The sequence below is a fragment of the Pipra filicauda genome, unplaced genomic scaffold (genome assembly GCF_003945595.2).
Source record: "Pipra filicauda isolate LSUMZ 115617 unplaced genomic scaffold, ASM394559v2 scaffold247_size1415610_pilon, whole genome shotgun sequence".
NCBI classification, from domain to species: domain Eukaryota; kingdom Metazoa; phylum Chordata; class Aves; order Passeriformes; family Pipridae; genus Pipra; species Pipra filicauda.
The window spans coordinates 412,359-426,240 of NW_024104362.1; the positions used below are offsets into that span (position 1 = coordinate 412,359).

At 40.3% G+C, this 13,882-nt stretch overlaps 1 protein-coding gene across 2 annotated transcripts in view; it reads right to left on the minus strand.

Moving 5' to 3' along the window:
• The window catches only part of SRGAP1 (SLIT-ROBO Rho GTPase activating protein 1), a 137,631-nt gene that overhangs the window by 62,420 nt on the left and 61,329 nt on the right, over positions 1-13,882 (minus strand). For both annotated transcript variants that reach the window (XM_027721196.2, XM_027721197.2), the window contains exons 2-3: positions 6,114-6,309; positions 3,415-3,577 (exon numbers count right to left, since the gene is read on the minus strand). In XM_027721196.2, the coding sequence (XP_027576997.1) occupies positions 3,415-3,577; positions 6,114-6,309 (359 nt within the window). The remainder of the gene's footprint in view (positions 1-3,414; positions 3,578-6,113; positions 6,310-13,882) is intronic.

Consider the following 13,882-nt stretch of genomic DNA (forward strand, 5'->3'; position numbering starts at 1 on the left):
GAGGGAGGTGATCAGCAAAAAGAGTAAAAATTGAAAAGAGAGAGCCTAGCAATGCCACGCAATCATAGAAGAATCATCCTTTCACCAGTTCATCAGTGGACTCCAACCTACAGAGGGTGTCTGTAGTGACAGATAACATGTCAGTTGTTGCATTTTTCTGATGAAAGATTTTGTAGTCAAAAAAAATCAGGAAATTTGGTTAACCTCAGCAGTATAAAAGGGATTAATTTTCAAGAACCAACACATTTTACATTAGCATTTAAGATAAAGAAAAACTGACTTGAGGGGCAAGCGATACAGGTTTTAGTGTGTAATATACAGTGTGTTAGAGCACCAGATAAGAAGCGCATTTATTTTCAGTGGTTAATGACTCTCCTATTTCTTTTTTATGCTGCCTATTCCCTGCAGTAGTTCAGCATGTCTGAATGGCGTGCTCCTCTAGGAGCCTGTACTCAGGGTAGCCAAACAACAGAATGTAAGATGCAGCACTCATTTTCCTGGCACTGAGTTGATAACTCTAATCAGGCTATTAAAACCTGACAATCAATCACTGAGGTGCTTCTTTATTCACTATGTCCTAGAGAAATGGGTGAGCACCTATTAAACAAAAGAACAAAGAACATAAAAACGTTAGAGCACATGCAAATTCCTGCTAAAAATATTATATATGCTACTAATCTGGTTCAAGGGCATTAAAAGACAGTAGTGTATTTTTTTCCCTGATTGCAGCCATGCAACAGACAAGTAAGTGCATCTAAACCCCCCTTTCAGTATGTGCTCAACTTTCAGCACATCAGTGGTCCGACTGATGTTATTGAGATTTATATGTCTGAGAAACTTAAATTTTTATTCCACATTAATACATTTTCATTGAAGTCTGCTAGAATTTTTCCATCCATTTCGGTTAGAGCATAATTTGGCACTCAAACTTTACTCCCTTGTCTATTTTAACTAAAATTTAAGAGTCAGTTCAGTTCTTCCTGGAACTCTTTAGTGTCTGTATTTAGTATGCATAATGCTAATCCCAGTTACATCATTTAGGGAAAATATTCTGTGACTATTGCTTTTAAATGAGTCTGCTACTGGTCTCTAGTCGAAGTGAGAACCCTTCTTTTGAGGAGTTTTCATAAGCTGACAATGACAATGACGGAACCAACTCGTAGGAAAATTTTGTCCCAGATTTGCCAGTCGATAGCAACAAACAGCTTTGTTATCCTTTAAACATTCAAATGTTTAAGAAAATGAAGCAAAAAATCTCTCTGTATGCCACAGTCTTTATAACATCAAATAGAGGCAGCAGGTAGTCATATTCCTTGTTAATAGGCAGATTATGGAACTAAAATATTTATTGTGCTTGGCTTCTACAACATCTTTAACTGCAAAGACTGGAAGATATGTTCATCTTGGCTCATTTAGATTTCTGTCCAAAGAAAATACATGTTTATAAATTATAAATATACAAATCTGCTCAAGGATTTTGTGGGTATGTGTTTATACAGTTGATCATTAATGCTGGGGTAACCAGAATCACTGCACGAAATGTTCTGCATAATACTTTTCCCTTCTGCTTGACATTTTTCCTTATTACTTTATTCTTTAATTGTCCCCATGAGGCCAGCTACCCCATCTGCCTGAAGAAACACACAAGCATGCAAGGTTTGAACTCTGCTACTTTATTTTTGTAATTTTATGTGCAGCATGAAGGCCAGGCATGAACAGCAATATGTACTGCTTTTATATGCCAGCAACTAAAACGAAGAAGAGCTTAAGTACCTATCTGAAAGTACGAGACCTGACATAATGTCTTCATATAAATGCTAAAAAATCCCTGAACTAGATCCTATCTTTGTCCTACATTTAGTACATTTAAACAGATGCCAGTTCCTGACCCCTGGAAAAAAAGAATGACAAATAGCTCCTGGGAGAACAAAAATAATGACTATCTACATGTTAAGTAGGCCAGACTAGACAGCAAAGCCCTGTACAATCAGGTATCTGAATACAACATATCCTGCCTCATCAGAACATGTAAGCTAGAACCAGTAGAGACCATTTCCCCAAAGGAATCCAAACGTTGAGACAGAGGTACAGATGCACACAAAAGGAAGAACCAGAATGAGGAAGAACAGAGAGCGAGACAAGGAAAAGGTACAAAGACTAAGGGGCACAGTAACAGTTAACACTGAGAAGCAGAATGTGAAGTCTCATCCTCCTGGATTTCCAGTGACAAAGAACTGAACTACACTGAAAGCAAACAGGCTAATGTAATAATGCACACCTAGTGAAGAAGATATTTCTGAGCTAGGAACATAAGTGATTGAAAAACTATTCCAGATTCAATATCAAAAAAACCTCTACTGGTTTGCAACTCTGAGATCTCTCTACATAGACAGTACTGCAATACGTTCAAATCACTTTTCCCATTATCTATTCAACTTCTACAATAATCTTTCACATTACTAAGTTTAGTGGTTAGTGAATTATAGTTATATGTATTATATGAACATATGACATATTATATGAACAGACCACTACTGATTGAGAAACTATAAACTTCAACCAGTTTCCTCTTTTGAAAACATTAACATGATACCTTTGCTATCATTTAGTAACACACTTTATGTTTTTTAACTTTTATTCTTTTTGAACTCTTTTGTATGACACTTGCTTACCGGCATCCAACCGTGACTAATGGATATGCATTTATAATCTATTTTTTCTTTCTGAATATTATAACAACAATGACTGCAAATACATTATGTAGATCTCGAGCTAAGGTTGCCTAGAGTGCTTGCTTAGCACATGAGGGATTTACACATTGTATGTGTTATGAAAATACATAACAGGCATGGACAAGGACAAACATGTACAGAAACAATGCTTTAATGATCTAATAGAAGTAGTTATGTTATCAAAAGTGTATGTTCATATTTACTACTAGGAAGGAAAGGGAACACTTTTAGGAGAATTGCAGCATATGCTACCATCTTTATGTCAAAGCACTACACGGCAAACCCTTGCTCTGGCTTCAATCTGTTTCAGTCACAATGAAATACTGTTTTTACAAATAATTCATTAATACAGCATTACTATTTTGGGAGTCCTAAGTGAAAACTGTTTCCTTTCTGCATGGGTAGGCAAGTGTGCTTTTGAGAGAAAGACAGGCTTTTTTCCCTGCCTTTTGGATATTTGCGATTCAGCTCTTAAGGTCACCAGCATATACAGCAGGATCCCAGACATTTTAGTGCTAAGGATTTGGTTCGTGAGAACAGTCATGAAGAATTTATATGTATGCTAAAACAGATTTTATGCTATGTGTGCTGAATCTTCTCCTCAAAGGCTACCTATTAGGACACTTTTGCCTCCCTCACGCATCTTACAAGTCTGCATGGAGGACTGCAGGAGAGACATTACCTTCTTGAACATTCTGGTGGAATCTTCACTTATCTGCATGAACCTCATGATCACGTTGTTCAGGTAGATATCGCTCAACGTTGCATGGTCTTTGCTTTCTCTTCTCACTTGGTTCAGGAGTAAGTACCAGCAATTCACTGGTGACAAGAGGTTCTGGTCTTTCCTAAGAAAGGAGATACACGCATGCATTATGTATAGAAATGAGAAAGTTACATTATTAATACAAACATCTCACTGACATTTACAGTCATAACTTGTTATGTAAAAATAGCTGCTTCTGAACAGTCAATCAATTTTTGGAATAACTCAGGTTAGGCAAGCCTCAGATTACTTTTAAAATGCATTCTACAAGTCTCATGAGGCATGGATGGAAAACACAGAAAAAGTATAAGAATTTAGAACACTGCAAGCCACCTGAAAGTATAAAAATATCTTGCCACAAAGCTTACAGTTGTTTACAGATGAACTCCATGTAAATATTCAAAATCAATAAAGGTCACTGCCAAAAGAGTAACAGTAATTAATTTTTGACATTAGAAATAAACAAGCACTGGATAGCACATCCCAAATCCTTCATGAGCAAAACTGCAGGCGTAGCTGTTTCCCTACACTGGATTTGTATAACTGCTGTAAAAGTAGAAGAACATGTCACAAGTATCCATATTCTGTGATCAGCATTCATAAATACACTGCTACTGCTAGCCCTAGAGGGGTCAATTACAAGACAAAGAGCAGGACTGGACTTTTTCCACAGTGATCCAGTTCTGAATTCCTGTGACAGACTTTTTGCAATGTAGGCCCACTCCAAGCTTTCATACAGCGAAAAGTGAAATCACAGATGACTTCTCATTTCTTTCACACAAAGGAGAATAAAAATACAGGTAGTTCAACAACTGTTTCACGGACAACAAAAAACTATTTGTAACATGTCTTATGATTTCACTGAAATTTTATTATTGTTTGCCTTTCAACTAACTGCTCTAGAAACTTGCTCCTCTTTTTTTTTCCTTCTTATATAGGGATTATCCTATAGTCAAAACTACTGAGCATGTGAAGATAAAACAGGTAGAGGTGGTGATGAACTGAAACTCCTTCAACTCTTGGTAAATTGTTCTAATAATTAACTATTCTCACTATTAGAAATATGTCCTTAAATTCCTATCTAATTGTCTACTTTTAGCTCTCACCCTCAGAATCAAAGCAGCAACGAATAATTAACAGACAAAAGTCTTTTCTTAATCATTAGTGTTTTCTTTGCTATCAATCAGAAGTGAGTTAAGGAAACATCCTCAATTTGAGATGGACATCTTAACAGTGTTAATTACAGCAAGGAGCTTCAGGGTTTTATCATCCAGGTCAGCCAACACGAGCACTCCTGAAGGACCATGCTGATATTACTTGGTCCTTATTGTTTCTGCATGTCCCAAAGCCAATTCCACAGACCTGATTCTTCTGGAGGGAATGGTGGGAACAGCTCTGGGGACCAACAGCTAAGGTGATTTTTGCAGTAACCTCTTCTCAAAGCAGAGAATTGCAGAACAAAGCCAAAGGCAGGACTCCAGTCATAACCCCCGTGCACAAATGCCAGTCTGGATTTAACATGTTTAAGAACAAGTAAAGATGTTTGTATGCACCAGGAAAAAAGATTTTGCCACAAGCAGAACGGAAGCCAGGGCCCTCTCTGAAGTGGTGACTTATGCACTTGTTGGCTATTTCAGAGAATCATTGAGTCACTTAAATGAATTTTAAGAAATACATGTTAATGCTCTTTGAACTGTACAAGCTGTATCTGGATTAACCTTTCCTTTGCCAGATGTATTTGGAAAAGACTTTTGTCCTGAAACAACAGCTCTATCTCTAGCACAGCACTGAGTGAACAGTGGAAAAAGGTACTTATTTTTCAATTTTACAAACAGTAAAATATTGTTTTATACCCCTAAGTGTAACAGGGCCAGACAAATGCATTCAGTAATCAGTCTCATCTGGTTATTTTCCTGACTTGAGCTATGTCAGCAAGTAATGCTTGAAATACTTCAGAAAACATACTGTATACAGGTTTAGCCAGATACTACCTGACCACTTCTGTTCTGCACAAAAGATACTATGCCATGAAAGGGGATACATTAAATCATAAGCAAGGCATAAAATTCACACCATCCTAATTTCCATCAATTAGAGGTCAAGAGGCAGCAAAGTTCACATGCAATAACAAATCAAAACAGTTTTCTTTATTAATGCCTTTTTTGGCCAAAATCGTCTTCTTTTGTTGCAATGTTGACTGACCTTCATTTAGACACTTTAAAATCTTATCAACTCCAGTACAGACAAGTACACAGCTTTCAAGCACTTTTGGGGCTCTGCATCTCTTCTAGATATTGGCTGTATTTTGGGTGGTTTAAAATCCATATGGTAGGTTAGGGATAATATATGTGCAACTTACTTTTTAACAAACTGAAATCATTTGTCAGAAGCATTACATGAATAACTGCAAAGGGCCAAATCAACAACAGTATTTAGGCACTCATCTAGCTTTGACTGCAGTGAGAACTGCTACACTGCTAAACACGGGTGGGAATTTTAAACAGGCCTTTGAACCTGGGCTCAAACCTAGCAATAGTCCAAACCAGCGGAAGCAAAGAGTGGTGCAGCACTGTAGCAACAGCTAACATGGGGGCGACAGGGAAGCAAATCTCTCTTACTTGTACTGCTGATGATCCTTTGTACTTCTTGTTTTTGCCATGAACCTCTCTGCCAGTTTTTCCAGGTTTCGGGAATACTCCATCTCTATTTCTGACTTCTTGCGGAAGAAATCCTGCAGATCCTGAAGAAGTTGCACTCTCATTTCAGTCTGCTGCTCCAGGCATTTCTGCTGCTCAACAAGTTGAGCTCGGATCTCTAATGAAAGAAACACAGAACCAGTCAGGTCAGTGAAAGCAAATGAGAATTGAGAGTTACCAACCAAAATTACAAATGCTCCAGCACACTTCAGCCTCACAACTATACCAGCTGGATATGGATTTCAGGTCCTGTGGTGGAACGCAGCAGTGGTAGCTCTCACTTCTGCCACCACATGCTTATGCCCAGCATCCTCCACTTGCTGTCTGTCTCACAAATAGCTATGGCAGGGGCTCAGGACTCTGCTGGGCTCAGGTGAGCAGAAGACCGGCTCCACCTTCCATCCTCTTCCAGGCCTCTGGCATTAGCACAACATTCAGCTGGGAGTGATCTTCTTGCAGGAGGTGGTGTGCAACCATTTGAGTAGCAGCTCCTTATACTGCCCTGATAAATGGGAGAATAAAGATGCACTGTTTGGGCTAGGATCAGCTTGCTGACTGCCAGGTGGACCGTGCTTGTTGGTATCATCATGCACACCATGGAAACAACCCTGTGATAAACTCTGGAGCCATTATCCACTGTAACTCTGCACAGGTGAGCTTCCATATCTGCCCCATCTCTGCCAGGGAGGGAACTGATATAGTATACATTAATTCACCAATATTTTATAGCAAATATAGAGGAAAAAGTGTAATTATATTTGGAGATAACTACTTGAAAATTTGCACAAGGTCCCAGAGACCACGGTATATTTTTTAACATTAAAAAAAATCAGATAATTTAGAAGAGAATATATGCTCACAGTTCTCTGCTGGACCAACAGGGAAAAGCCTCCAGATTTCTTACCACTGTTGACCAAATGCACAATTACTATGTGGTACGGGTTTTATTTTGGGGTTTTGTTTTTGTTATTAGCACTTTTATTTCCTGAGTGCTAAGCAGTTAATCTCATTTTGAGAACACTCAGTCTAGAAACATTCCTGCAGTTTTTTAGGGTTCATTACAGTTTTGTCAGCTGTTCAGTAAACATGGGAATACACATTTTGTGGCAATAATGTATGTATATATTTTAACAGTTTAATGCTATAACAAGGACCTATTGATAGCAAACCAACCAGAAGTAACGTCCAAGTAAATGCAAAATTGTTGTCAACTTTTACTTGATTCTTAATGATGTAACCATGCTGTGGGCTAGAACGTGGTAGAAATCCTAGATACCCACAGCACAGTTTGAAATAGAAGAGTGTTCTAGAAATCATGCTAACATCATATGGAACTGCCAACCAGTAAGTAGTAATAACATTGCCAAAAACGATCTGATGCAACTAGGATGTAATGCATCCTTACTGATCTTAAAACAGGTATGAAGGCAGAGATCCACCCTGCTGGGATTCAAATGTGTATACCGAAATAAGGTAATACGAGCACAGAAAACTGTTACGCCAACATATTTATTGGAGGAGAGAGACACTGCAGTACTTTCTTCCAGATCTCCTTTGAGCTACCAGCTGCTGTGTTAATCATTAATGAGACCATCCATTTTTATAGTCTGGGAGGGGAACCAAAAAATTCAGGTTTGGTTTTCACTTCATTTCCAATCAGTTTGTTGGAAGAGAAACCATTCCTCCAGCAAGGATGAGCCACTGTAATACAACACTGTACCAATGACATCCTTCCACATGGAGGAGGAAACCACACTGGAGCTGGAAGGTTAACAACAGAAACAAAAACTCAATACCACTTTGTTGGGTGTCCACTACTGTTAATATTGCAATCACGGAAAATTCCTGCGTATGGGAAACCAATTGGAGCTGGAAGGTTAACAACAGAAACAAAAACTCAATACCACCTTTTTGGGTGTCAACTACTGTTAATATTGCAATCATCGAAAACTCCTCGTATGGGAAACCAATTGTACAAATTCACTGATCAAAAGCAGCAATTTTGTCCATAAGCTGGAGTTTTTACTAAGATCCATGTACGTGGTCCCTATACTTTGCCATCTCCCTTTCCAACTACAGATTTTCCAGCAGTTACTTCGAAAGCAAAGCTCTATATGGAACCACTATGTTCTGATTATTTTGTAGGTCAGTGTATCTTGCTGCTATAATTCTTCTTTTTTTAGGCAGGCTTTTACCATAGCAACAGGAATTAGAAAGATTTTAGAAACAGGAATATATGAATAGAAATATAAGAAACAATGAACAAGGGACAAGAGATAAAATAAGAGAAACTGCATTAGGTTTTTGATGCTGTCAGGATTTCCAGTGGACAACAGTGGCTTCCTTCAAACTTGTGTATTAGAAAACAAAATTGAAGCATGATCTCTGAAAGCTGATAGAGATGCACAAGCTCTGAGTAAGGTGGTAAGCTGGGGTATAGGGGGACTCCAGCTTTATGAAAAAAGATTTAAAATTTCTGGCTATTTGAATCTTGGCAAAGATGAAGAACATTTTGGTTCCAACAGGCTGAGCCTCTGGCCTCCTGCTGGAGGAGAAAAAGGGGAGATGCATGTTCCACTCATGCCAGCTGACCACAGTTAGTCCAGAAGTGACTTCAATAGCAGTTCTCCTTCTAGTCTTTCAGGTCATTCTGCTCCTGCACTTTCTAATTCTTCTTTTACTAGTAATGTGTAATGCCATACTGGCAGGCTGAGGAGATGGCAATGAATAAGAAATCAGATCAACAAATGTTGTGATTTCCATTTTCTGATAAGAGAGAGCCATGGATTTTAAAAAAAACCAGCAACCATCAAAACCCCCCAACAAACATTGGCAAAATATTCAGGCAGCCTGAGTGGCTGTGTATGGCAAAATCACAACTGTCCAAGCACTACTGACTAACATAGACTACCCATTACCCACCGCTATTGCAAAATGCATTGAGTTCACATGTGTGATTTCCCTAGGGCTACAAAGAATGGCATGGAAAATTGCTGCACTATATTCAAAGAAACAAATACCCAATACAAGAAGGTACCAAGTTATAAAGCAGTAGACTCTGAACTCCATAGATACAGAGACGAGTGCAGCAGGCAACAGAAGGGTGCCTGTCTTTATTCTATTTTGCTGGCACATTTAAATTCAAAATTGAATTGGTATCAGCTGTAATGGACAATGACATTGTCCTTTTCTGTTCTGTGGGGTAGCTGATGTCAAATTGCCAGGTTATTTTGTGCCAGGAACAGGCCCATTTAAACCCTGGATGAGTTAACACCTTCTTCATCCTCTTAGCAGCTTTGAGTCATACTCACTGCTTTTCTGGCCAGGGGCTGGCTCAGAAGGGATCCCATCCATTTATACTGCACCTTGAATAGAGTGAAATCACATCAAGTGGAAAAAGCCCACCCAGACCCTTTGCCCAAGATTTAAACACAAGACCAAAGCAAGAAAGCAGTTAAAGTGACTGCAATTAGATCAACAAACTCTGAGTAAAGTTTTATCTAAAGATTTTCATGTTAAAAATTATTTCAGTTATGCCCTCATTTACAGTATCCTCCAGAATTACTGCATTAAGTGTCAAATTAGGTTTTGTTTGTACCAATCTTGAAGATGTAAATCTAACCTTTCAATAAATCTTTATTTTCTTCTGACAAGAGATTAAATCCATGCACCATGGAAAGCAAAAGGAGACAAGATTATAGCTGTTTTGAACGTTAAGTCAAGGCGGATGAAGCTGAACTATTGACATCACCCAAATCATAACCAGAAATAACTCATCAAGGTTACCTCTTTGCACACAGTACAGTATCACAAATAATGACTTACATAGCACTGCAGTAATGCACCATATTACCCTGGAGAAGATATGTGTAACCACTTATAGGCTAGTGCCTCACCTGAAGGAACCTGTGGGGAGATACATTACCATGTGACATACAATGATGCTGGGTACACACCCACACGGAACAAAGTTCTTCACCTTCACTTCCACACACACAAAAGCACCAGGCTCCATCAAGCATTCCAAAAAGTCACAGGAAAACCCCTCCTGACCTCAGCAACAGCACAACTCATAAATGCACACAATAATTAACAGTATTAACCAAATTAACCCATTGACAGACCAGCCCCTGGCATGCAGACTGCCACCCCACTGCAAGGCCCACCGGCATCCCTGCCCTGCGGTACTGCAGCGCTCCGGCCATGCTGCACTAGGGTATGCCTAGTCTTTCAGACCTTGGAGACTTTTCGGAACTCTCATTACCAACTCTTGAGTAAAGCAACTCTAATGAACGCTTCATGGTGCTTGCCTGCTGCAAGATGCTTCCTGCCCAAGCCCCAACATAAGCTGTTGTAGCCCTGTCACCCTTAGCTCCCATTTAAGTGGAACTAACTTTTGTGCTTGCAAAGCAGCCCTGGCATGGGTTTTGGTCTTTGCTGAAAGCTCTGGAAGGTGCCACAGAGCTGGATGCATCTCCCTGGTCACCCCCTCGGCTGCACTGCAAACCTCCCACCTGCTGCCTCATTCTGCCTGGCAAGGAGCTATATTTAAGTCATGATTACAATATACAAACTATGCAGACACATTAATCTAGTAGTATTACTGTAATAATACAAACAGCCTCAGGGCCTCACTCTGCAAAAGATTACAAAAGCAAGCAACTCATCAGAACTATTTGAGAGCACAAAGAGGTTCTCACAAGGCATAGTTATGTTTGCAGGTTTTGTCTGCTCAGGTAACCAGACAAAGCTGTATCACCTCCTATCTCTCTTCAAATACCTCCTTCACAAAAAATTTTAAAACATTAGTTTTAAAACACTCAAAAATCTCTCACCAAATGCACTAAAAACAAAACATGGTATCTTAGACTTTGTATTTCCAAACCATTAGACTTAGTAGGGTTTTTTTACCCCAGTGAGCTATCAACACACATATCCCTCATTGTCATGCTTATGATATTCGGATCATATTTCATACAAAAAAATTTGGACCTCAAATTCAGCCTAGATATCATCTGGTGACTGACATGCATTCGTAATTAAGTAGCTACTGGAGCATTAATCATCTTGCAGTTCCTTCTTGAAGACACTTGAGTTTTACATGCCTCTCATTGAGCCTCAGTTATTTAGCATTAATAACTGTTCGTGCCTGCGCCTGTTGCTAGAAGCTGGGGTGCTGCATGGGGGGACGGATCATTTCCATTTCATCACGGCCATTGCCTTTATGCAGACTTGCTTTTTTCTCCTCTGCCAAGATGAGCAGAGCTTTGGTCCAGCTGCATGCAGCTGGCCAACATCTGCAGTTTAGGTTTTGTTTCAGGAAAGCACTTATGTCCAGCCCACCAGGGATGCTGCCAGCAGAGAAACCGCATCAGGAATCACTGAGAGGGGACTGGAGGTGTTCCTGTGCACAGCTAGTAATCCTTAATGCCATGTCACCCCTAAGATCAGTGCTCCCACACCTCTCAACAGATAAGAAGATAAAGATGATGAGAGGTATCAGACGCATGGTGGGTGCTGAGTCCCAGGTGTCAATACTTCTCTCTGAGATACACAACCTAAAGGTACTAGCGCTGAGCAAGTCTTTATTTCTCACAGACATGGCTAGAAAACTTTTTAAATATTTCTATGACAAATGGCGAGGGAAGCTCTGTGGTCGGTATGGGGTTTGGCTCACACTCTCTCCCAGGTCCTTGTTGCCATCTTCCTTGACCACAAGCAGGAAAATCCACTTCAAAAGCCAGGAAATTCCACCAGACTGACAGCAGAAAGAAGATGTGAGATGCCGGGGTGAGGATCTCACAGGCTGCTGCAGAAATGCCTTTAAATAGATCATGAGCATGTACCACAACATTAACCTTCTATGACAGACTAGTGAAAATCACTTCCCTGTGTTCAGCATGCTAGAAGTGTGGCTGCAGAGACAGTGATGCCCTTCAGCTTCCAAAGGCAGGGCTTTTATGGACTTTTTTCTAGCCTGACCTCTGACAATTTCACTTAGTACATGGAGCATAAAGCTTTATACATGTCCTCACTTAAAGTGTGACCTCTGCAATGCACATTCCAGCACTAAAGTTAATGTTTGACTTTGTGCTATTTCCCAGAGAATTAGTTTCAGATTTTTTGTTTGTTTGGGGGTTTTAGAGTATGTGGTTGAGGTTGCCTATGACAGAACATGTCTTCAGGCTGTAGCATAGAAATAGATGGGGAGTGAGAATCATGCCCAGTACGTGAAGGGCTGTTCAGGAATCTGAAGCCCCTGTTGACATCTGTCAACCCCTTTAAAATCTGTAAACCACATTCATTCAAGCACTTTGGCATGCTTTAAGATAAAAACAGCCCTTGTGCAGCCATTAGCAGGAAATCTCATGTAGAAGCCATTTGCAGGAAGCAGACAATTGTTTACAGGTCGCTTCAGTTGTCGTGCTGAAATAAAGAGAGCACAGAAACAACAAGCTCTCTCCTTGCAGCTGCAAATTTCATTCTACACCTTCAAGCAAAGAAACTCCTATCTACTGCAGTCACAGACTGAGCAACATGTCCCCAAACAGAATCTGTAACTGGGGGATCCCTGTGGACAGGATTCAAAAGGGGCAGCTGCATCAGGGAATCTTCCACCTTCCAGCTTCCTTTGAAATGGGAAGACATGTCTGGAAGAGCCAAGAAAACCTCTAGATATAGCTGAAGAAACTTTTCTTCTTGTTGTTCTTGGACTAACGCCCTCCTGCTATTCACAGCCACAGCTGCTGGTCACTTGGCTGCCTACAGTCCAAGTCTAAATGGAGGGCAGTGCGCCAGCTCGTGACTTGGCACGACACTTTTGCCACAGTGTTACTGCCAAGTGACTGTGGATTTAAGCAGGCAGTCTGCCTGCACCACATTTTGAGTGCCACTGCTTTTGCGGCAACTGCTCCTTTGCACACGTAGCTAAGTGCTGGCAGTATGTCCTACCAAATATTGAGCACTGCCTACTCTGCCCCTGGGGTCACAGGAGCTAGGACTCTGAGGACAAAAACTTCTGTCCCTCAGAGGAGAGAGACCTTTGTTTTGCCCACCAGTGAAACCTCAGCTCATCTCACAACAGCACTAACCAGAAGAGCAGAGAGCAAAGGGCAAGATGCCTCCTCTGCCTCAATGCTCTGATGTAAGGTCTTCCACCAGCATGACCCAGCCCTCTCCTCCTGCTGCTGGACCAGATACAATGGCCTGAGCTCTACATGAGCAAATTAGCTCTGCAAACCACCAGTACACAACAAATAAGCTCCAGAACACATGTAGGAACAAAAGAAAGCAGAAACTACCCCAACTGTGGTGTTCATGGCAAAGGTCTGTATCCTGTCATAGGAAATAAAAGGAGAGGGAGAGAGAGAGAGGGCGTCCATACACCTCTGTCTTCCAAGAAGACAGGTGATCATTAACTAGGTGTCTAAAATCCATTTAGGGCATCTAAACTGTCAAGACCTATGCGAAAACTTACTCTGAAGCTTATGAAGATCTTCGATCATCCCTTTTTTTTATGTTTGTTAAAGATACCATGAACCTTTCCTTGCAGACTTAAATTTTCAGCACGTGAGAAAATGAAAAAGAAACTCAGTATGCCCAAATCTTTCTTGTCTTCTCACCAGTGAGGTATCTGCCAGTAGAACAGAAAAATGACTCATGGTTCTCCTCTGAATCATTCTTTGCAAAAT